This window comes from Vollenhovia emeryi, unplaced genomic scaffold, assembly GCF_000949405.1.
Source record: "Vollenhovia emeryi isolate VEMERY1.0 unplaced genomic scaffold, V.emery_V1.0 DF939126.1, whole genome shotgun sequence".
NCBI classification, from domain to species: domain Eukaryota; kingdom Metazoa; phylum Arthropoda; class Insecta; order Hymenoptera; family Formicidae; genus Vollenhovia; species Vollenhovia emeryi.
In genome coordinates, this window is record NW_011967240.1 from 24,028 (window position 1) to 47,141 (window position 23,114).

The 23,114-nt window shown below is 31.1% G+C and overlaps 8 protein-coding genes across 15 annotated transcripts; all 8 read left to right on the plus strand.

The window, feature by feature from the left end:
- The first annotated feature begins 8 nt into the window (after positions 1-8).
- Positions 9-4,467, plus strand: LOC105568936 (putative gustatory receptor 28b). 8 transcript variants are annotated; one of them, XM_012025014.1, is made up of 6 exons: positions 9-1,898; positions 2,026-2,112; positions 2,173-2,735; positions 2,818-3,877; positions 4,006-4,092; positions 4,164-4,467. In XM_012025014.1, exons 4-6 carry the CDS (start codon positions 2,849-2,851, stop codon positions 4,257-4,259), a joined length of 1,212 nt encoding a protein of 403 aa, XP_011880404.1. In that variant the 5' UTR covers positions 9-1,898; positions 2,026-2,112; positions 2,173-2,735; positions 2,818-2,848; the 3' UTR covers positions 4,260-4,467. The 8 variants fall into 8 exon arrangements, 5 of the variants coding, with proteins under 5 accessions (XP_011880404.1, XP_011880403.1, XP_011880402.1 ...); XM_012025013.1 differs by having other exon boundaries at positions 2,173-3,877; XR_001009457.1 differs by having other exon boundaries at positions 2,173-4,092.
- Positions 4,468-5,327: 860 nt separating this feature from the next.
- Positions 5,328-6,410, plus strand: LOC105569150. Its single transcript, XM_012025350.1, has one exon. The coding sequence runs from the start codon at positions 5,328-5,330 to the stop codon at positions 6,408-6,410; it is 1,083 nt and encodes a 360-aa protein (XP_011880740.1).
- A 1,532-nt stretch (positions 6,411-7,942) lies between these two features.
- On the plus strand, positions 7,943-9,820 carry LOC105568937. Its single transcript, XM_012025016.1, has 4 exons — positions 7,943-8,678; positions 8,790-9,242; positions 9,382-9,468; positions 9,541-9,820. Exons 1-4 carry the CDS (start codon positions 8,181-8,183, stop codon positions 9,634-9,636), a joined length of 1,134 nt encoding a protein of 377 aa, XP_011880406.1. The 5' UTR covers positions 7,943-8,180; the 3' UTR covers positions 9,637-9,820.
- A 1,008-nt stretch (positions 9,821-10,828) lies between these two features.
- Positions 10,829-12,414, plus strand: LOC105569152. Its single transcript, XM_012025351.1, has 3 exons — positions 10,829-12,066; positions 12,195-12,249; positions 12,344-12,414. The coding sequence occupies exons 1-3, from the start codon at positions 11,005-11,007 to the stop codon at positions 12,412-12,414; spliced, it is 1,188 nt and encodes a 395-aa protein (XP_011880741.1). The 5' UTR covers positions 10,829-11,004.
- On the plus strand, positions 12,350-14,720 carry LOC105568940. Its single transcript, XM_012025018.1, has 3 exons — positions 12,350-13,922; positions 14,085-14,171; positions 14,237-14,720. Exons 1-3 carry the CDS (start codon positions 12,846-12,848, stop codon positions 14,342-14,344), a joined length of 1,272 nt encoding a protein of 423 aa, XP_011880408.1. The 5' UTR covers positions 12,350-12,845; the 3' UTR covers positions 14,345-14,720.
- Positions 14,720-16,763, plus strand: LOC105568939 (putative gustatory receptor 28a). Its single transcript, XM_012025017.1, has 3 exons — positions 14,720-15,921; positions 16,076-16,162; positions 16,220-16,763. The coding sequence occupies exons 1-3, from the start codon at positions 14,884-14,886 to the stop codon at positions 16,310-16,312; spliced, it is 1,218 nt and encodes a 405-aa protein (XP_011880407.1). The 5' UTR covers positions 14,720-14,883; the 3' UTR covers positions 16,313-16,763.
- Positions 16,764-19,330: 2,567 nt separating this feature from the next.
- On the plus strand, positions 19,331-20,217 carry LOC105569153 (putative gustatory receptor 28b). Its single transcript, XM_012025352.1, has 3 exons — positions 19,331-19,822; positions 19,966-20,052; positions 20,122-20,217. The coding sequence occupies exons 1-3, from the start codon at positions 19,331-19,333 to the stop codon at positions 20,215-20,217; spliced, it is 675 nt and encodes a 224-aa protein (XP_011880742.1).
- A 1,078-nt stretch (positions 20,218-21,295) lies between these two features.
- On the plus strand, positions 21,296-23,022 carry LOC105569154 (putative gustatory receptor 28a). Its single transcript, XM_012025353.1, has 3 exons — positions 21,296-22,623; positions 22,769-22,855; positions 22,927-23,022. The coding sequence occupies exons 1-3, from the start codon at positions 21,577-21,579 to the stop codon at positions 23,020-23,022; spliced, it is 1,230 nt and encodes a 409-aa protein (XP_011880743.1). The 5' UTR covers positions 21,296-21,576.
- Positions 23,023-23,114: the final 92 nt, after the last annotated feature.

Sequence of the window (23,114 nt, forward strand, 5' to 3'; positions counted from 1 at the left end):
AGGCAGTGTCACAACGCACATGTTAATTTTGATACAATTTTTGATTACGACCCATTCTTGTGATGAAAAATCTGGAAGTAATATTACAATAAATTCAGTTACATGAAAAGAGCTACATAATTGAAAAACAAGAAACTGCTTTTCAACCTTATATAGAATTGTTCATAGATATGTATTTATACACGTAGAGAAATAAAACTTTTGACTATACTTATCTCTAGGATTATGATTTATGCGAATATTATACAAACTGTTGTAAAAATCATATTTCATTTCTATCCACAAAAACTTATTGAGTCATATGTTATTATAATTTCACGGTTTTTTTGTAATCCATCTCAAGAATAAAAAGTATCGATCAAAGAACGCCATGGTTACTTCACGACTAACAAACGGCTTCTTCAGCCTTGTCTCTCTGCATCTGCTACAGTTGTAAATTGATATTTATCAAGTGAATAACAAAACAAAGAGTCGTCATAGTTATATATCAGTATATAATATACTGATTGCAAAGAGACGATCTTACAAATTACCCAATGTAAGAAAATTGATAGCTGACACAACTGGCAATTCTAATTAGAGAAAATTTACTGCGAAAACTATTACCTCAGTCAGGGTTTGAACCGGGACTTTCCTACACACTACGCGGGCGTCTCATCAATTCGTCCACTGAGGCATGTAACGACAATAACTGTTTATTCTTGTTACTTATAAATTATGATTCGAAAGCAAGCAATTATATCTATAATAATACGAGAATGTATTGGTTAATAACATTTATATAGGTTTCAGATTTCAGACTGTGGCTCTTCCCCAAATTTCTGATAATTATGTTGAGATCACAAATTCAAAAGCATGTTAAGAAAAAAATAAGGAAAAGATGGCTGCTGTTTAACGCCAAGGATTTCCAATCATTGATGTATCCTTGCTTCATTTTCGGTCACATTTCCGGAATATTTCCATACAAGATCAATACTTCGACTTTCGAGATTTCAAAACCACACTGTATACTGTCAACTATGATTATCTGCGTTTACTGCGTCTTCTACTTGGTACTCATTCATAGTATTATTATTTCTGGAACAATTACCTATGGAGATGTACCCAGAGATCTCGAGGCTGTTGGTTACTTTACATTGACTGGTTTAGCAGTGATTGCAACGCATCTTTGGAGCGTTCCACGAATGGGTTTGCTACAGACCATTTTGGAAATCTCTTCAAAGCTATCCTTGAAATCGTATCAGAAATTATCCAGATTTATCCATTTGAAAGATATTTTGTGTACCATCCTGTTAATTGTACAAATGTCTATGTATTTTTCTAAAGAGCAAGCGTTGGAAGTAAATTGTTTCACTATCCTGATTATGGCATACGACATGTATTTAGCGCTTGTAATGCTTCATATGAATATGTTATATATAAATTGTGTTTGTATATTAACGGCCTGTTTCAAGGAAATCAACAACAATCTAATGCATATGAAAGGTACACTTATAAACAATATGGAACTATCTATTTCCAGCTTAATGTGCCATGTGCAGAGAGATCAATTTTTTCTGATAAAACTTAAAACTGTGATGCAGCAACATCTAATAATTACCAGAACAGTGCAAATGTTGAACACAATCTTCGGTCTGCAACTTCTTGCTACTATATTTGGCTTCTTCTCTGAATTCACTTTTGAATTGTACTTCTATGTAGTGCATTGGCAACAAAAGTTACATTTTAGTATTGACTGGCATTTTCTTGATGTCTTTGTAATACAAGTAGCGCATTATAGTGCAAAAATAATGCTACTTGTGTGGGCTTGCGAGACTGGCAAAACTGAAGCCCAAAAGATTAGTACTACTATTTACGACGTACTTAATAGCACATCAGATAAGCAAATCAAAGCAGAGGTAAACGTTTTGAAAATGTAGTATTTGTTAACACTTTTTTTTAAATTCAAACACTATTGAAATTGCGTGTGCCAAAATGCTATGTATTCACTACTGCATTTATTGTTGTTTTGATCTGTTGTTCCAGTTACATACGTTTTCTTTGCAAATACTGCATTGCAAAAATACATTTTCGGCGAAAGGTCTTACTGTAGACGCAACGCTTCTCACAGCAGTGAGTAATCAAGTATATGTTCTAGTTGATAAATCATATTATTTTATAAATTATTTTTAGATATTGGGCAGTGTCACAACGCACATGTTAATTTTGATACAATTTTTGATTACGACCCATTCTTGTGATGAAAAATCTGGAAGTAATATTACAATAAATTCAGTTACATGAAAAGAGCTACATAATTGAAAAACAAGAAACTGCTTTTCAACCTTATATAGAATTGTTCATAGATATGTATTTATACACGTAGAGAAATAAAACTTTTGACTATACTTATCTCTAGGATTATGATTTATGCGAATATTATACAAACTGTTGTAAAAATCATATTTCATTTCTATCCACAAAAACTTATTGAGTCATATGTTATTATAATTTCACGGTTTTTTTGTAATCCATCTCAAGAATAAAAAGTATCGATCAAAGAACGCCATGGTTACTTCACGACTAACAAACGGCTTCTTCAGCCTTGTCTCTCTGCATCTGCTACAGTTGTACATTGATATTCACCAAGTGAATAACGAAACGAAGAGTCGTCATAGTTAATATACTGATTGCAAAGAGCCGACTTTATAAATTACGTTTAGAAAAGAAGCCATTATATCTATATTAATACGAGAGTGTGTTGAGTAATAACATTTATATGTAGGCTTCAGATTTCAGACTGTTGCTCTGTTATAAATTTCTGATTATTATGTTCAGATCAATACTTCAATAGCACGTTAAGAGGAAAATGCGGAAAAAATGGTTGCTGTTCCACGCCACGGATTTTCAATCATTGATGTACCCTTGCTTCATTTTTGGTCACATTCTCGGAACATTTCCGTACAAGATCAATACTACGACTTTCGAGATTTCAAAGTCGCATTGTATTCAGTCAACTGTGATTATCTGCGTTTACTGTGTCTTCTACTTGGTACTCATTCATAGTATTATTATTTCTGGAACAATTACTTATGGAGATGTACCCAGAGATCTCGAGGCTGTTGGTTACTTTACGTTGAATGGTTTAGCAGCGATTACAACGCATCTTTGGAGCGTTCCACGAATGTGTTTGCTACAGACCATTTTGGAAATCTCTTCAAAGCTGCCCTCGAAATCATATCAGAAATTATCCAGATTTATCCATTTCAAAGATATCTTGTGTATTACCCTGTTAATTATGCAAGCATCTATGAATTTTTCTAAAGTGCAAACGTTGGAAGTAAATTGTTTCACTATCCTGACTATGGCATACGACATGTATTTAGCGCTTGTAATGCTTCAGATGAATATGTTATATACAAATTGTGTTTGTATATTAACGGCCTGTTTAAAGGAAATCAACAACAAACTAATGCATATGAAAAGTACACTTATAAACAATGTGGAGCTATCTATTTCCAGCTTAATGTGCCATATGCAGAGAGATCAAATTTTTCTGACAGAACTTAAAAATTTGATGAAACGACATCTGGTGATTAGCAGAACAGTGAAAGTGTTGAACACAATCTTCAGTCTGCAACTTCTTGCTACTATATTTGGCTTCTTCTCTGAATTCACTTTTGAATTGTACTTCTATGTAGTGCATTGGCAACAAGAGTTACATTTTAGTATTGACTGGCATTTTCTTGATGTCTTTGTAATACATGTAGCGCATTATAGTGCAAAAATAACGCTACTTGTGTGGGCTTGCGAGACTGGCAAAACTGAAGCCCAAAAGATTGCTACTACTATTTACGACATACTTAATAAGACGACAGATAAGCAAATCAAAGCAGAGGTAAACATTTTGAAAATGTAGTATCTGTTAACGCTATTTTTTTAAATTCAAACACTATTGAAATTGCATGTGCCAAAATGTTATGTATTCACCGCTGCATTTATTGTTGTTTGGATCTGACGTTCCAGTTACATACGTTTTCTTTGCAAATACTGCATTGCAAAAATACATTTTCGACGAAAGGTCTTACTGTAGACGCAACGCTTCTCACAGCAGTGAGTAATCAATTATCTGCTCTAATTAATAAAACATATATTATTCATATTTTGATATAAATTATTTTCAGTTCGTGGGTAGTATCACAACATACATGTTAATATTGATACAATTTTTGATCATGTCACATTCTTGTGATGAAAAATTTAAAAGCAATGTTACATAAATAATTCAGTCATGTAACAAATATAGATCAATTAAATATATTAATTAATGAAGGGAAGAGAGATGACTTTTTCTATACTTATATAGAATCATTTGTATGCGTATATGTATAGCGTGTGTGAGAGCAATATACTCTGTGTTATTATTAAACAGTACTGTACATTTGCAGGAATCTTTACTGCAAATAAGTATTGACAATCGATATACTGTAACGATGTATTGTATTAAAAAGATAAATTTTAGATTGATAGATATAATTTCATTTTTGAAATTTAAGAGAGAGATAAAAAGAGGGAATATCTTTCTTATTATTATACATATTTACGTTATACAGTTATGATATAAAACATGTATTACATAGTTATATAAAAAATATGTTCAATTAAATATATACAAATAACTAAGGGCCAATTTTACAAACATCGATTAACAGTTAACCAGAGTTTAGTCAACTTCCTAACTTTTTCTATTTTGTTAACTAAGAAGAGACAGAGAATCAATTAATCTTCGGTCAGCAGATGATCGGCGTTTGTGAAACTGGCCCTAAGAAGTATAATAGATGGGGCGAAATGATAAAAATTTCAAATGCCTTGTATATGCAATGTTGACTTTAGAAATACGACAGTTATTAGAAAATAGATAATCTTTGTAAATGCATTTACATAAACTAGGAATCAACAAAAATATCGTACAAAATACTAATATTTTGTATGTACATAAATTATTTGACGACTATGTCATAGCAATTGCATATTCTTATCAGATGATAATTACTGATCGAAGAATGCCATGGTTACACCGCGCCTAACAAGAATCCTTTTAGTTTTGTATTATTACACGAAATAGCACTTGCAGTATTAGAGTTAAATTCGTCACGTGTACATCGGCGATAAGGATTCCATATCGGTTTATGTACGTGGAAAGATAAAAGTAACAAAAGGTACATTTGTAAAAAATCTCTCTCGATCACATTCATATTAGTACCAAAGCGCATTAATAATGTAATTAATAATTTACAGATTGTTGTCTACGATTTACACTATTGCTATCTCGTGATAAATCATTGATCATGTTCAAGTTGTCATCGAATTTCCGTGAAAAACTCGAAGGCAAACAGAAAAAGGAAAAATGGCAATTATTCAACGCCACAGACTTTCAATCCCTGATGTATCCTTGCTTCACTTTCTGTCGTATTCTTGGAATATTTTCATACAATATCAACGCTTCAACTTTCAAAACTTCAAAACAACGTTACATTCTGTCAACTGTCATTACTTGCGCTTCTGGTATTTACGCACTAATAACGCTGTTCGACTTTTCCTTATTTGGAAAAACATTTAATATGTTCAATTTACCTGGGATTCTTGTGAACAGCTGCAACCGTATGTTTGGTATTTTCATAATAATCGTCACGTTCATTCTAAGCGGTTCACGAATGCGTTTGCTTCAGATTATATTGAAGATTTCCTCAAGACTACCATCAGAATCCTATCGAAAGCTATCTAGACTAATTCACACTAAGGATATCATCGGTTCTCTTTATCTACTTGGGCACATATTTGTGCTTATTCTCAAGTCGGATGAACCAATGGTTGTACAATTGGAATTTTTAATTCAAATCTATATCTATCTAGTGGTATTTCAGATGGATATGTTGTACATGAATTGTGTTTGTGTATTAAGAGCGTGTTTTAAAAGAATCAATGACAATCTAGCGTACATGAAAAGAGTCCTAGCAAATAATGAGCCACATATTTCTAGACTGAATTATCATGACCAAGAAAATCATTTTTTGATCATGGAGCTCAAAGCTCTGAAGAAGCACCATTTGGTGATCAATGATACAGTGCAGATGCTGAATACGATCTTCAGTTTACAGTTACTTGCTACAATAGTCATAACTTTCTGTGATATCACTGGCCATCTGTACTATTATATATTATTGAGAAAACGTTTTTTCGAAAACTACACTTTGGACAATACACTGTATCACGTATATTTTTCTTCAAAGATGGTATATGACTTTACAAAAATAGCTTTGGTAGTGTGGGCCTGTGAAACGGGCAATAGTCAAAGTTTACAAATCAGTACTTCTATCTACGATGTATTTAATAACACCGCCGACCAGCAAATAAAAAATGAGGTAGTATAACAAAATACTGGAGTTTACATTTCTTCTAAATTATGTTAATATGCCTTGTATACATTTTTTATTTTTGTTACATTAAATGTATAGTACTCATAATTAATTTCTCAATGTTACATTTAACAATTTTGCGATTGCAGTTACAACTGTTTTCCTTGCAAATACTTCATTGCGACAATAGATTTTCTGCCAAAGGTGTTATGGTAAATGCGAAGCTTCTCGCTACAGTGAGTGATATGTTTTTGTTAGTCAGTAATTATAATTTACCAATAAAATTAATAATTTAGAGAATGTGCATTATTAGTTTTCTAAATCTTGCTTCTAGATAGTGGGAAGCATCGCTATGTATGTAATGATATTATTTCAATTCACAAATCTGTCGAATTCTTGTGAGGGAAGACAGCAAACAATAATACAGAAGTAATCTTATCGAAAGAAGATATGTAATTAAATAAAAAAATACATTATTTGACATTAGAATGGCTCTAATAGCTCAATTGGCTTTAATATACAGGGTGTCTAATGCAAAAGTAGCAATTTTGGAAATAGCGGTAGATTGGGTTAAACTAAGGAGAAATATCATGTACCGAGGTACAAAGTAACAATAGTTATCAACATATAAATTTATACGTTTGAGCGAATGAGGATGCAGGAGATGGTAGGCCGGACTCGGAAGGCATTTAAGAAAATCGATCGATGAGCGGGAGGTGGAGCGACGCGCGAGATACTATGTTTATGTTTTGGGTCGCCCGTTGCTCGCGCTCGCTGCCGCGCTCGCCGCCCGCGCCGCGCTCCCCGCCGGGCCAAGGTTTTTTTCCACCACGGTGTATCTCGCGCGTTGCTCCACCTCCCGCTCATCGATCGATTTTCTTAAATGCTTTCCGAGTCCGGCCTACCATCTCCTGCATCCTCATTCGCTCAAACGTATAAATTTATATGTTGATAACTATTGTTACTTTGTACCTCGGTACATGATATTTCTCCTTAGTTTAACCCAATCTACCGCTATTTCCAAAATTGCTACTTTTGCATCAGACACCCTGTATAATAAATGTGCGGATAAATACAGTTATACATAGATTAAATCTAACACTGAAATAAAAGAAACTTTTAAAACTGTGACAATTTTTCCTTATAATTTTTTAACACCTAACAACCTCTCTCTTTATAAGTGACTTTTAAAAAATCTAAAATTTTCTTTGAAATAGTAAGTATTTAATGTAAGATTGTTGAAGTAATAATTTTTATTTATAACTCTATTTCCAATTATATTTTTAAATTTACTAACTGAGATGATATGTTTCTCAAAATGTAAATGTCATATTTTCATAGAACTTTTAATGTAATTCTTATGTTTTAAAGTTACTGATTTATGCGGACATTATGAGCTCTGTTTTCTGTTTCATGTGTGCACAATTTAGTGAGTCATGTGTCAAAACAATTATACACCATTCGTTCTAATTTGTCCCAAGAATGAGAAAGGCCGATCGAATAACACCATGGTTACTTCACGACCAACAAATAGTTTCTAACTTTGTTCTTTATGCTTTACACATTTCCTCGCAGTTTAAATTTTAAATTCATTGAGTGCAGCTAGGACAAACACTCTATATCAGTTTATACATTTTTTTACGGAAAGATGGACTTGATTTCTTTCATTATTACAAAAGATGCACCTATAATATATCGATATTAATACAGTGTAGTCGTTTACAATATTTTGGCTGTGGATTATGGTGTAAAATCTTATTTTTCTATACACATATCTGTGCTATAATGTTTAGTCTGACAATTCAAAAGTGCAAAATGCAAAGAAAATGGCGGCTGTTCCACGCCACGGATTTTCAATCATTATTGTATCCCTGCTTCATTTTTTGTCGTATTGTCGGAGTATTTCCGTATAAGATCAGTGCATCAACTTTCGAGATTTCAAAACCGTCTTATATTCTGTCAACTGTGGTCGTCTGTATTTGTTGTGTTGCTAACTTGGTATACATTCATGGTATTATAATTTCTGGAACAATTACTTACGGAGATACAATCATGAACGTATGGGCTGTATTTTACTTTATATTAAACGGTTTTATAGTAATCATCACACACATTTTGAGTGTTCCACGAATGCGGCTGCTACAGACTATTTTGGAAGTCTCTTCGAAACTATCCTCGAAATCATATCAGAAATTATCCAGATTGATACTTATTAAGGATATCTGGGCGATCATCTTGTTAGTCGTGCACATGTATATATATATTCTTAAAGTGGAAGTGAAGGTGTTTCAACATAACTGTTTACATGTTCTAACTTTAGCATTGAATACGTATATGCACTTACTAGTGCATCAGATGAATATGTTATATATAAATTGTGTTTGTGTATTAAAGGCTTGTTTTAAAAAAATCAACAACGATCTAATACATATGCAAAGACTGACAAACGATGTGGAGTTATCTGTTCCCGGTTCCGTTTGCCCTATACAGAGGAGTCATATTTTCCTAATAGGACTTAAAACTTTAATGAAACAACATCTGATGATTAACCGGGCGGTGCGAATGTTAAACATAATCTTCAGTCTGCAACTTCTTGCTATTATAATTGTGTTCTTTTCTCAAATCACTTTTGAATTGAACTTCTTTGTAATACACTGGCAAGATAAGTTACTTATTAGTCTTGATTGGCATGTTCTCGATGCGTTTGTAACAACTACGGCGTATTATGTTGTACAAATAACACTACTTGTATGGGCTTGTGAGACTGGTAAAAATCAAGCACAAAAGATTAGTACTACCATTTACGATGTACTTAATAACACAACGGACGAACAAATCAAAGCAGAGGTAATCGTTTTGAAAATATAAAATGAATGCTAATGCGATTTTTTAAATATTCAAATTATTGAATAATTAATAATATATTTGCGTGTGCCAATATCATTTTTTATTTTTACATAAATCTCTTTTGGATCTTATGTTCCAGTTACGTCTGTTCTCTTTGCAAATACAGCATTGCGAAAATACATTTTCGGCTAAAGGTCTCACTATAAATGCAACGCTTCTCACAGCAGTAAGTAATCAATTATTAATTTTTATTAATAAAACATGTACCTATTATTTATATCTTGGGAATTATTTTCAGATGGTGCGTAGCATAACAACATACGTGTTAATTTTGGTACAATTTTTGATCATGACACACTCTTGCAATAGAAAATCTGAAATTAATATTACATAGATAATTCAGTTGTATAAGAAAAAACATGTTAATTATAAAAGTAAAGAAGATGGCCTTTCTATACTCGTAGAATTGCTCGTGTATATACATGTATAAATGTACGTATTGATACGTAATTTTTTCCTATATTTGCAGTAATATTAAATTGCAAATATATTTTTAGCGTGATTTTCTTACTTTACATTTATGGTATATGTGAATTGCAATAAATGTATAAAAAATATATGTTGCTGTAAATACCTTGCAAAATTGTAATTTTCTAAATTGCTCTTGCATAAAATTAAAAAAAATTAATGCATGTATTGGTATATCGGTACAATAAGCTGATCATGTTAAAATGTATGAGTTATTATATTCTGTATCATAAATAATAATTTCTTTTTAATATATTAAGTTTTGTCTTTAATGATATATTGTGCATTGTTCTGCAATAATCAACAGTTGTTTGGCACAGCAAAGCTATGAAAGTATAATACTAAGAATTATTGTTAAATTGTATACTTTTCTTCACCACTAAAACTTTAACTTTTGCAAATATTCTTCGCATTTTGAAGAAACAAAACTTACTTTTTTATCTAGGTTTAATTGATACAACTCTTTCATCTTTTAATCGGAAGAGTAAGATAAGGAAAATAGAGGCTACAATAAGGATTAATAGAAAACAAATAATTAATACAAAATAATTACACCTCATATAGAAAAGATTCAGTAATCTACAGCATATAATATAAGTATATGTATAACATATATAATATATTAATTTTTGTATAGATTTTGAATATGTGTATCTTGTAACGTCATACGTTTAGGAATGCATTATATTTATTGCGCTCAAAGAAATATAGTCGTACAAAAAAAGTTTAAAAATTGTAGGTACATATTTAAGTATTACGTTGAAAAATTTATGAAGCAACAAAATATTAAGTTTGCAGCAATCATTATTAAGAAATCTATTAGAGTTTTTATGTGGGCATAGTCTATATTTCCCATTTCGCATCTATTGTGTGCGTATAGAACTAGTTCAGTCATATGTCACAGCAATTATACAGAATTCGTTCTAATCTATCTCAAGAATGAGAAAGGCCGATCGAATAACACCATGGTTACTTTACGACCAACAAATAGCTTCCAACTTTGTCTTTTGTGCTTTACATTTCCTCGCAGTTTTAATTTTAAACTCATCGAGTGTAGCTAGGACAAAGACTCTATGTCAGTTTATGCATTTTTTACGAAGAGACAGACTTGATTACATTTATTATTACAAAAGGTGCACTTATATCGATATTAATACAGTGTAGTAGTTTACAACATTTTGGCTGTGGATTAGAGTGTAAAATCTTATTTTTCTATACATATATCTGTGCTATAATGTTTAGTCTGACAATTCAAAAGTGCAAAATGCAAAGAAAATGGCGGCTGTTTAACGCCACGGATTTTCAATCATTAATGTACCCCTGCTTCACTTTTTGCCGAATTGTCGGAGTATTTCCGTACAAGATCAGTGCTTCAACTTTTGAGATTTCAAAACCGTATTATATTTTGTCAACTATGGTTGTCTGCATTTGTTGCATTGCTAACTTGGTATTCATCCATGCTATTATGATTTCTGGACAAATTACTTATGGAGGCATAATTGGGAATATTGGAGCTGTATTTTACATTATATTAACCGGTTTGATAGTAATCATCACGCATATCTTGAGTGTTCCACGAATGCGCCTGCTACAGACTATTTTGGAAATCTCTTCGAAACTATCCTCGAAATCATATCAGAAATTATCCAGACTGATACATATCAAGGATATCTTGGTGATCATGTTGTTAGTCGCGCACGTATTAATATATCTTGTTAAAGTGGAATGGAAGGAGTTTCGACGTAATTGTTTACATGTTCTAACTTTATTATTGGATATATATATGGGCTTACTAGTGCTTCAGATGAATATGTTATATATAAATTGTGTTTGTGTATTAATGGCCTGTTTAAAAAAACTCAACAATGATCTAGTACATATGCAAAGACTTACAGACGATACGAAGTCATCTGTTCCCAGTTCCATTTGCCTTATACAGAGGAATGAATTTTTCCTAACAAGACTTAAAACTTTAATGAAACAGCATCTGATGATTAACCGGACGGTGCGAATGTTGAATATAATCTTCAGTCTGCAAATTCTTGCTATTATAATTATGTCCTTTTTTGAAATTACTTTGCATTCGTACTTCTTTGTAATACACTGGCAAGATAAGTTACTTATTGGTCTTGATTGGCATATTTTCGATGCGTTTTTAACAACTGTGTTGTATTATGTTATACAAATAACACTAATTGTGTGGGCTTGTGAGACTGGTAAAAATCAAGCACAAAAGATTACTACTACCATTTACGATATACTTAATAACACAACAGACGAACAAATCAAAGCAGAGGTAATGGTTTTGAAAATGAATTGTATACTAATGCGATTTTGCAAATATTCAAATTATTGAATATAATTGCGTTTGCCAATATTATTTTTGTATTTCTACATTAATCTCTTTTCGATGTGATGTTGCAGTTACGTCTGTTTTCATTGCAAATACTGCATTGCGAAAATACATTTTCGGCTAAAGGTATCACTATAGATGCAACGCTTCTCACAGTAGTATGTAATCAATTATTTGTTTTTATTAATAAAACATATATTATCTTGGGAATTATTTTCAGATGGTGGGCAGCATAACAACATACATGTTAATCTTGGTACAATTTTTGATCACGACACAATCTTGCAATAAAAAAACCTCTTAGAGTTACTATGTCGACAAAAGTCTATATTTCCCACTTTGTATCTATCGTGCGCATATAATTTCTTCAGTCATATATTACAGCAATTACACCCTATTCGCGTTGCAATCTATCCTAAGAATGAAAAATTTCCCGATCGAAGAACGCCATGGTTACTTCACAAATAACATATAGTTTTTGCAGCTAAGTCTTTGCACTTGACACAGCATTTCCTTGCAGTTTTAAGCATAAATTCATCGAGTATAGACAGGACAAACAGTGACTCTATGTTAGTTTACGCATTTGTTATGTAGAGACAGACTTGATTACGTTCTTTCTTAAAGAAAAACACTAATTACCAATATAAATTCAGTGTATTAGTCAATAACATATAGACCGCTGATTGTGATGTAGACTATTCTTCTATGAACATTTACCAATTATGTTTAGTTTAAAAATTCAAAAGTGTACCAAGTGTAAAATGCAAAAAAAATGGCGACTATTCAACGCCACAGATTTTCAATCTTTAATGTACCCCTGCTTCATCTTTTGCCGTATTTTTGCAATATTTCCGTACAAGTTCAACGCTTCAATTTTCGAGGTTTCAAAAGCATATTATATCCTGTCAACTATGGTTGTCTGCATTTGTTGTGCTTGTAACTTGGTATTCATTTATGGTCTTGCAATTTCTGAAACAATTACTTATGGAGACGTAACCAGAAATCTTGAGGTTATCTGTTACTTTATATTAAACAGTGTGATAATAATCATCACGCACATCTTGAGCATTCCACGAATGCGCCTGCTACAGACTATTTTGGAAATCTCTTCAAAACTATCCTCGGAATCATATCAGAAATTATCCAGATTTATACATGTCAAGGATATCTTGGGGACCATCTTGTTTATCGTGCAAAATAATATATTTTGCTTTACAAATATGCCTTACAAATATGAACAGGACTGGAGAACTACCCTACTATTTATATTCGCAACGTACATATCATTGTTGGAATTTCACACCAATATGTTGTACGCAAATTGTGCTTGTATATTAAAGGCTTGTTTCAAGAATATCAATAACAATCTTCTGCATATGCAACAGCTTATAATAAACGATGCAAAGTCATATGTTTCTATGTCAAGTTGCCACATGCAACGAAATCAATTTCTGCTAATAAAACTGAAAACTTTGAAGAAACAACATTTGACGATTAGCAAAACAGTGCAAACACTCAACATAATCTTCAGTTTGCAACTTCTTGCTACTATAGCCATAGTTTTTACCAATACCACTTTTAGATTGTATTCCTATATAGCGCGTTGGCAACACGAATTATTACTTATTCGTTTTGATTGGCATATTTTGGAGGCGTTTTTCATATACATGGCTCATTTTGTTATAAAACTAATGTTACTTGTGTGGATCTGTGAGACTTGCAAGAATCAGTTCCAAGAAACTGGCACCATCATTCATGATATACTTAATAACACCAAAGATGAGCAAATCAAATACGAGGTAGTAAAAATATAATTTTATGTATATTTGTCTGACAATGTACGCCATGATAATACAATTTTTCTAAACATTAAGTATTACATATTTATTGAAATATGACATTGTTTGCCAATATTATTTTTTTGTCCGTGCATTAAAGTATTTCTCAATTTAATATTGCAGCTACGACTCTTTTCTTTGCAAATATTGCATTGCGAAAATACATTTACGGCAAAAGGTCTCACTGTGGATGCGACACTTCTCACTGCAGTAAGTAACCAGTTATTTGTTTTGATAAATAAAACATACATTATTTCTTTATTACATATTTTTAGATGGTGGGAAGTATCACAACATATATGCTAATTTTAATACAATTTTTGATCACATCACATTCTTGCGATGGAAATTCTACAATCAATAACACACACATAAGAAATTGAGTTATATAAAAGGAAATATGTATTACTTAATCAAAGAGAAAAATATCTTATGTATTATGTGTACAAAGAGAAAATATGAAGTCGGAATCAGTAATAATGGATCTTTTAGAATTACTAATTTATGCAAATGTTGTACAGTCTGTAATTCCTATTTCATATGTGTATACATAATTAATTAAGTTATATGCTACAACAAACGACGTTTCATTATGCATTTTATCTTTCTATACATTAAAAAATGATTAGTGCCGATCGAAGAACGCCATGGTTACTTTACGACTAACAAATGATTTCTATAGCTTTATTTCTTCTATGCTGCATTTGCTCATAGTTTCAAACTTATATTCGTTCAGTGTAGATAGAACGAAGGGATCCATATTAGTTTACATGTTTGTGATGAAGAGACAAAGAAGACTTGAAAATTATATTTAAAAAAGAACCTCACGTAATTACGTGTACATTAAGTGTGGTGCTTAATAATATCCTGATTATAATATAGATTGTTATTCTCCTAAGAACTTCTGTTAATCGTGTTGAAAATGCAACGACATTTCAAAGGCAAAATGTGGAGAAAATGGTGGCTGTTCCATGCCACGAACTGTCAATCTTTAATGTATCCCTGCTTCATATTTGGCCGTATTCTCGGAATATTTCCATACAAGATCAACCATTCGTCATTGAAAGCTTCAAAAGTGTATTACATAATATCGACTGTGATTGTCTGTATTGTCTGCATTTTAAATATGTTATTCGCTTACAATATCATCATTTCTAACATCACTTTGGGAAGCATAACCAAGAATATTGAAGTTGTCTGTTTCTATACATTCTGTAGTATTATAATGATCATCACACACGTTTTAAGCGGTCCACGAATGCGTTTGTTACAGATTATTTTAAAGATCTCTTTGAAATTACCTCCGAAATCGTATCAACAGCTGTTCAGAGTAATCCATATCAAGGATATTTCGAGTATTATTTTTACAGTCATAATAATATACGTATATTTTTCTAAACAACAAGTTTATGACATTTTGGGCTCCCTGGTATTATCAATATACAGTCCTCTGCTGGTATTTCAGATAAATATGTTATACACAAATTGTATTTATATATTGAAAGTCTGTTTTAAGAATATTAATGATAATCTAGCACACATGCAAAGGCTTGTGGCGAACAATACAAAGCCATGCATTCCTATGTTGATCCATCACCAGCAGAGAAATCAATTATTGCTAATAGAACTTAAGAACCTGAAAGGACATCATCAGAGAGTTAGTGACGCAGTGAAAATGCTGAATACATTCTTCAGTCTGCAACTGATTGCTACTATGATCTTAATTCTTTCTAATATTACTTTTGAGTTATACTTCTACATAGTACGCTGGCACAATGGGCTACGTATTACTTTTGATAAATATCTTGTTGACACGTTTTTATGCTGCATAATGTATCACGGTATACTGATAACGCTACTTATTTGGACCTGCGAAACCTGCAAGAATCAGGCTTATCAAATTCGTACCACCATTCACGACCTACTTAACAACACTAACGATGAAGAAATCAAAGACGAGGTAAATAAAAATGCAATTTTATTTATATATTTTTCTAAAAATGTACTGTATGCTAATTGATTATTTGAAACATTTAAATCTCCTAATATAATTACATTTGTGAATCCCATTTTTTCGTTCCAACATTTGATTATTTTGTAATCTGACATTGCAGTTGCACCTGTTTTCTTTACAAATACTGCATCACAAAGGTATATTTTCTACCAAAGGATTCCCTGTAGATGCGACGCTTCTCGCAGCAGTAAGTAACCAATTGTTTAAATTGTTTAATAACATCTATATTGTTTATATTTTTTAGATGGTGGGCAGTGTTACGACATACATGTTGATATTGATACAATTTTTAATTATATCACATTCTTGCGATAAAAAATCAATATCGCACAAGTAACCCAATTATAATAAAAGAGATAATCAAACAAGGGGATATGCTTTATACTTATATAGAATTGTTAGTAGTTGTAAACTACAAAATATGTAAATTTAAACTATGAAACTTTCCTAACATATTCTACAAATATAAATAGGAAGAACATTATATAAATAGAGATCCGGAGACATTTTACTATTATACAGCAAAGTGTATCTGAAACTTGAATCCTAGTGATATCTCAGTAGTCCTTTATTAGGTGATCAGATATCTGAGCCAACGCAGCAAAATAAAAACAAATATTCCGACAGCCACCATCTAGTGAGATTGTTATTTGTCGTGTATAACGAGATCCGTTTTTTGTTGTAATAATCATTCGTCTAAATTAAGTTTCTGCTCTTAATTAATATTTAGGTTAATTATTATTCTGCGATATATTTAATTCATTCTATTTATGTTACATGTTACCGAAGAAGATCACGTAAGATAATCGAAACGTTTAACTTGTTTAAAAATTTATACATTAATCTGTTCACTACTGACATCCTGCGTCGGCTCTTATTGCCTTCTTGTTCTATCGATTTTACAAAAAAATCTTTCGGATTTTAAAAAAAGGAGTTTACATAACTTTTTAAAATGTCATTGCTCTTTACTAATATAAGTTTGATATCTTTGGGAGATCGAATTTAACGTCTTACATATTTCATATCTTGCTTTAGTTCAGTGAATTTATTATGTATCAGTTTTTGTTGCGAATCTACACTTATACATCATTATGCTCACAGTTCCCAACCGATAAAAATTAGCATCTATTATAATTGTAATTATTATTATTATTAATAAATTGTATAGATTTCTTATTAAATTTTTAGTTTATACAGACACTTTGTATTTTAGTGCAATAAAATACACTTTGTTTAAATAATTCAGTTGGAGCAATGTATTTTTATTATCAAGAAAATAAAGATAAGACATAAGAATATGTAAATGATTATTAAGTGGCATCTAAAACAAATCAACTGTATATGAGAGTATAACATTAAAAGAAAATATCCGGTTATAATAATGTTATCGGTTTATCGTTAGAATAGCAACAATTGCGTCTTTCGATGAATTACTTAATTTTATTATCGCTAAAGTACGATACCTTGGCACCTACTAATAGATAGATAGATCTTGGCACCTACTGTAAAACTATTTAATCATTGTCTCTAAGGCATATCATATCTGTTCATTTCATCAGCTAGAAAAGTATATCAGTTTGTTCCAATTTAAATAATTAATTCTAATCAAGATAATAGCACTGTCCTTGCATTATCCTATAACTCAATTCATTAGCATTACATTTGTTATCTTCTCATCTTCCAGATATCAGTATTTCCAAATAACGCACAATTTTACAATAAAATGGTATACAATATTTATAAGTTAAGAAAACCAAAGAAAATCTTAAATACAAGGATATTTCAAAAAGTAACAGTAAATGAAATATTTTGAGATATATGTATAATTGAATTAGAGATTTTAAAAATTTTAATTTGCTAATAAGATATTATTTTTCTACATAATCATCGTCCTTTTTAATACATTTCTTACATCATTGCAACAACTTCTCTATTCCGTGTTTAAAATAACCGGGGTATTAATATTATGAAATATTGTTAATTTACTGTAACTTTTACTGTAACTTCTTCAAACATCCTTGTATATTTTAATAGGTTTATGAATATAAAATATTTTATAATTCCAATTAATTTTAAGTTAAGGCCAAACAATAAATACTATTGATCAAATTAACAAATTAAATGAATTAAATATACAAAATATTATTTTACTAAAACTTGGTAACGTAGACACATAACATGCATTCGCGAGAACATGTGTTTTTAAAAATATCGTCCTTAAAATACAAAAATCGCGAAATTCTTGTAAATAGCATAATGCTTGTCAATATATTATACAATAATGTATGTTAAAAATTAATTAATAATAACTTCCTGAGTTAATATTGTGTATAAAAATACATAATATTAACTCAGGAAGTTATTATTAATTAAGTTTTAGGAATAATTGATTTAAATACACACTATATTCCATAGTTCCTACTTTGAGTAATTAAATACGTTGTTACTATATCTCAGAAATTATATTTTATTACAGTATATATTGTTTAGTGCTATATAGATAATAGATTAAAGAGTACCATGGTTACTTCGTCACTAACATATGATCAAGTAACACCTCGATGCAAGAAAAGCTGGCAGTATTAAACTGGAACTTGTTAAGTGTAAATGGAAAAGAAACAATTTATTCCAATTGACTTGTCAGTGGAAAAATAAACTAAAGCATTAAATCTAAAACGAAAAACTTGCAATTATGTTTGCATTGTGTAGAAGTGTATATTGATAATTGTGATTATTAATTTTTAGACTGATACTTGTACGATTTAAATTATTGTTCTACACACTTCATTATTTAATTATCAATATGTCGTTAAAATTACAAAAACGAGTGAAACGCAAAGTACAAAAAAGATGGCAACTCTTTCAAGCTACAGATTTTCTAAGTTTGATGTATCCCTGCTTCACATTGTGCCGCATACTGGGACTATTTCCGTACAAGATCACTAAGTTGAAGTTCGAGATTTCAAAACCACTTTATATCTTATTGATTATAATTACCTGCGTTTTATGTCTTTACGAATGCACAATCCTCTATCAGTACAAAACTTATAACCTCACAAAATTCGAGGCCGCAACTACTTTTTTTGAAATTACTTGCTACAGTATATCGACCGCTTCTATAGCAATCGTTACACTCGTCTTGAGCAGGTCGCGAATGCGCTTGCTTCAGATCATAATGGAGATCTCTTTGAAACTGGATCTGGAGTCCTACCAGAAGTTATCAAGATTAATTCACGCCAAGGATATCTTTGGTTCCTTTTATCTGATTTGCAAATTATGTACATATTCCTATATGACACACTTTCCTATCATATATATGATATTTTCAATATATACAATTCTACTAGTGTTTGCAATGGACATGTTGTACATGAACTGCGTTTGTATATTAAAGGCCTGTTACAAGGAAATTAACAATAGTCTTCTATATATGCAAGAATTCATGATAAACAAGGAACCACATGTTACCATAATGTTTTGTAAGCAGAGAAATACATTCCTGATAATAAAACTCAAGAATCTGCAGAAGCAACATATGATGATCAGCAACACAGTACAGATGCTGAACATAATTTTCAGTGTGCAACTTCTTGCTACGATAGTACAAAGCTTTTCTGTAATCATTTTTGGACTATACCATTACTTCCATATAGTACAATGGTTTAATGGAATCGTCAATTTGGATGAAATGTTCAGTGTAATGTTCTTGCTAACCGCAATATATGTCACTATAAAATTGGCCTTACTTGTGTGGGCTTGCGAGACCGGCAAGAATCAAGCACAAGAGATCCGTACTACGATTCACGATGTACTTAACAGCAGCAGAGATGAGTCAATAAAAAATGAGGTAGTGAAAGTGCAATGTAACTTGTACCCTTTTATTATAACATTCTTATAATATATTTTTTGTGGCTTTTAGATGTTAAATCTACTTGAATATAATAACTGAATCTTCCAATCCTATAACAATTTTGCAATTTAACATTACAGTTGCAGCTGTTTTCTTTACAAACATTACATGGCGAAAATACATTTTCGGCCAAAGGTCTCAATATGGACGCAACATTTTTCGCTTCTGTGAGTAATCGATCATTTAATTTAATTAATTTAAAGAAAGTTAATGTTTATTTTTTATTGTGTTTTTAGATGGTGGGTACCATCACAACATACATGTTAATTGTGTTACAATTCTTGAAGATATCACAGTCTTGCAATGAAAGATCTGCAATTAATATTATATGAATAATATAATTCTACAAAAAGATATCAAAGAAAATTGTTTTTACATTTGTAAATAGTTATTCGTATACATATATGCACATACATGTAAGTAGATAATCTTTTATCATGTGTGTATTAAAACATTACCATTATCATGTTAATAGTAAATGTTAGTGTCACGATACACGACAATTTATTTCAAATTTCACATAAATCTTGAATATTTCATATAATCAAATGAGAGGCATAATCAATTTTGAAGGATGATATTTTTTTCATTTTATTGAATATCTTAAATAATTTTACATTTTATTTTACCCTTTGCGTTAAAATGAAAGAAATTGGCAAATAAGAAAATCAATACAAAGTAAAGTTTATTTTGTATAATATTAAAAAATGTATAACCGATGTGTGAAATCTACATCTGAAATCTTATTTAAGATTCCTGAGCTTGCCAAGACCACATTGGAAATCATAACGTCAGACACGAGAAGTGGCACGTTAAGATTTCTTGTGTGTCATGTTTAAGTAGAAAGATATCTAGGTAAAAAACTAATTCTGATCGCTTGGTCATACTTATATAAAATATTCTAAAAATTTTCCTTTTTCTGTGACACTTAATAAGGAGATATAAAATGACGATGCAATAGGAATCCTAGTAATGATTAAGCTTATGCATCCGCAGCGACATATTTCTACCAATACATCAAAAGCTAAATTATTATTTCTTTCACAAATATCATTTTTTAAATTATAACATAATTATACTTAAAGATTTCATATTTAACCGAGGAGTTACCGAGGAGTTTGTTCAATTGATGCACACTGTTTGCAATTTGGGTTTTTATTTATAAATAATACATCAAGTAAATTTTCAAATGACATAATGTAACGGGCTAATCAGTGCAATAATAACATTTGCAACCTTTGATGTATTATTTTATTTTATTATCGGGTATCTTGGTATCTTTGAAATTAGTCATCCTTATAGTCATTAGTAGCCTTTTGAATAACTATGCATTATTAGTACGTCTCAGCAATTACTTATTATTACATTACATACCGCATAGTGTAAATAATAGATTAAGGAGCTCCATGGTTACTGCCCGACTAACATACGAATTACCACTTCATATTTCGTTGCAACAACTGCTCGCAGTATTAAACTAGAACTTGTTAAGTGTAAATGGAAAAGAAAGGGTTTATTTTGATTGATGCATATGCAGTGGAGAAATAAATTTAAGCATTAAATTTAAAAAAGGATCTTACAATCATGCTTACATTAATTCAAAATGTGTTGATAATAGTGATTAGTAACTTTTAGGCTAATATTCACACAATTTAGATTATTGTTCGTCCGCATATGACATTTCATTAATTATGTCGAGGATATTTCTAAAAGAAGTAAAAAGCAAAACACAAAGGTGGCAACTCTTTTATGCCACAGATTTTCTAAGTTTGATGTATCCCTGCTTCACATTGTGCCGCATACTGGGACTGTTCCCGTACAAGATCAATAAGTTGAAGTTCGAGATTTCAAAACCACTTTATATCTTATTGATTATAATTACCTGTGTTTTATGTCTTTACGAATGCACAATCCTCTATCAGTACAAAACTTTTATAAACTTCACAAAATTCGAGGCCGTAACTACTTTTTTTGAAACGATCTGCTACAGTATGTCGACCGCTTCTATAGTAATCGTTACGCTCGTTTTGAGCAGGTCGCGAATGCGCTTGCTTCAGATCATAATGGAGATCTCTTTGAAATTGGATCTGGAGTCCTACCAGAAGTTATCAAGATTAATTCACGCCAAGGATATCTTTGGTTCCTTCTATCTTATTTGCAAAGTATTTACATATGCCTATGTGACAAAAAACGTTCCTATCATGTATATGATATTTGGAGTATATACAATTCTACTAGTGTTTGCAATGGACATGTTGTACATAAACTGCGTTTGTATATTAAAGGCCTGTTACAAGGAAATTAACAATAGTCTTCTACATATGCAAGAATTCATAATAAACAAGGAACCACATGTTACCATGATGTTTTATAAGCAGAGAAATTCATTCCTGATAATAAAACTTAAGAATCTGCAGAAGCAACATATGATGATCAGCAACACAGTACAGAAGCTGAACATAATTTTCAGTGTGCAACTTCTTGCTACGATAGTACTAAGCTTTTCCTCAATCATTTTTGGACTATACCATTACTTCCATACAGTACAATGGTATAATGGAATCGTCAATTTTGATGGAATGTACGGTGTAATGTTCTTACTAACCGCAATATATGTCACTATAAAATTGGCATTACTTGTGTGGGCTTGCGAGACCGGCAAGAATCAAGCACAAGAGATCCGTACTACGATTCACGATGTACTTAACAGCAGCAGAGATGAGTCAATAAAAAATGAGGTAGTGAAAGTGCAATGTAACTTGTTCCCTTTTCTTATAACATTCTTATAATATATACTATATTGTGGCTTTTAGATGTAAATCTACTTGAATATAATAACTGAATCTTCCAATCCTGTAACAATTTTGCAATTTAACATTACAGTTACAGCTGTTTTCTTTACAAACTTTACATGGCGAAAATTCATTTTCGGCCAAAGGTCTCAATATGGACGCAACATTTTTCGCTTCTGTGAGTAATCGATCGTTTAATTTAATTAATTTAAAGAAATTTAATGTTTTTATTTTTTATTGTGCTTTTAGGTGGTGGGTACCATTACAACATACATGTTAATTTTGTTACAATTCTTGAAGATATCACAGTCTTGCAATGAAAGATCTGCAATTAATATTACATGAATAATGTAATTCTACAAAAAGATATCAAGGAAAATTGTTTTCACATTTGTAAATAATTATTCGTATATATACACATACATGTAAGTAGATAA

Excerpts from the sequence above, each read along its gene's own strand:
- LOC105568936 (XM_012025011.1), top strand. The coding sequence starts at position 831 with ATGTTGAGATCACAAATTCAAAAGCATGTTAAGAAAAAAATAAGGAAA. Across the intron at positions 1,899-2,025 it reads ATAAGCAAATCAAAGCAGAG|TTACATACGTTTTCTTTGCA; the intron begins GTAAACGTTTTG and ends CTGTTGTTCCAG. Across the intron at positions 2,113-2,172 it reads ACGCAACGCTTCTCACAGCA|ATATTGGGCAGTGTCACAAC; the intron begins GTGAGTAATCAA and ends AATTATTTTTAG.
- LOC105569150 (XM_012025350.1), top strand. The coding sequence starts at position 5,328 with ATGTTCAAGTTGTCATCGAATTTCCGTGAAAAACTCGAAGGCAAACAG.
- LOC105568937 (XM_012025016.1), top strand. The coding sequence starts at position 8,181 with ATGTTTAGTCTGACAATTCAAAAGTGCAAAATGCAAAGAAAATGGCGG. Across the intron at positions 9,243-9,381 it reads ACGAACAAATCAAAGCAGAG|TTACGTCTGTTCTCTTTGCA; the intron begins GTAATCGTTTTG and ends CTTATGTTCCAG. Across the intron at positions 9,469-9,540 it reads ATGCAACGCTTCTCACAGCA|ATGGTGCGTAGCATAACAAC; the intron begins GTAAGTAATCAA and ends AATTATTTTCAG.
- LOC105569152 (XM_012025351.1), top strand. The coding sequence starts at position 11,005 with ATGTTTAGTCTGACAATTCAAAAGTGCAAAATGCAAAGAAAATGGCGG. Across the intron at positions 12,067-12,194 it reads ACGAACAAATCAAAGCAGAG|TTACGTCTGTTTTCATTGCA; the intron begins GTAATGGTTTTG and ends GTGATGTTGCAG. Across the intron at positions 12,250-12,343 it reads AAATACATTTTCGGCTAAAG|ATGGTGGGCAGCATAACAAC; the intron begins GTATCACTATAG and ends AATTATTTTCAG.
- LOC105568940 (XM_012025018.1), top strand. The coding sequence starts at position 12,846 with ATGTTTAGTTTAAAAATTCAAAAGTGTACCAAGTGTAAAATGCAAAAA. Across the intron at positions 13,923-14,084 it reads ATGAGCAAATCAAATACGAG|CTACGACTCTTTTCTTTGCA; the intron begins GTAGTAAAAATA and ends TTAATATTGCAG. Across the intron at positions 14,172-14,236 it reads ATGCGACACTTCTCACTGCA|ATGGTGGGAAGTATCACAAC; the intron begins GTAAGTAACCAG and ends ACATATTTTTAG.
- LOC105568939 (XM_012025017.1), top strand. The coding sequence starts at position 14,884 with ATGCAACGACATTTCAAAGGCAAAATGTGGAGAAAATGGTGGCTGTTC. Across the intron at positions 15,922-16,075 it reads ATGAAGAAATCAAAGACGAG|TTGCACCTGTTTTCTTTACA; the intron begins GTAAATAAAAAT and ends CTGACATTGCAG. Across the intron at positions 16,163-16,219 it reads ATGCGACGCTTCTCGCAGCA|ATGGTGGGCAGTGTTACGAC; the intron begins GTAAGTAACCAA and ends TATATTTTTTAG.
- LOC105569153 (XM_012025352.1), top strand. The coding sequence starts at position 19,331 with ATGGACATGTTGTACATGAACTGCGTTTGTATATTAAAGGCCTGTTAC. Across the intron at positions 19,823-19,965 it reads ATGAGTCAATAAAAAATGAG|TTGCAGCTGTTTTCTTTACA; the intron begins GTAGTGAAAGTG and ends TTAACATTACAG. Across the intron at positions 20,053-20,121 it reads ACGCAACATTTTTCGCTTCT|ATGGTGGGTACCATCACAAC; the intron begins GTGAGTAATCGA and ends TTGTGTTTTTAG.
- LOC105569154 (XM_012025353.1), top strand. The coding sequence starts at position 21,577 with ATGTCGAGGATATTTCTAAAAGAAGTAAAAAGCAAAACACAAAGGTGG. Across the intron at positions 22,624-22,768 it reads ATGAGTCAATAAAAAATGAG|TTACAGCTGTTTTCTTTACA; the intron begins GTAGTGAAAGTG and ends TTAACATTACAG. Across the intron at positions 22,856-22,926 it reads ACGCAACATTTTTCGCTTCT|GTGGTGGGTACCATTACAAC; the intron begins GTGAGTAATCGA and ends TTGTGCTTTTAG.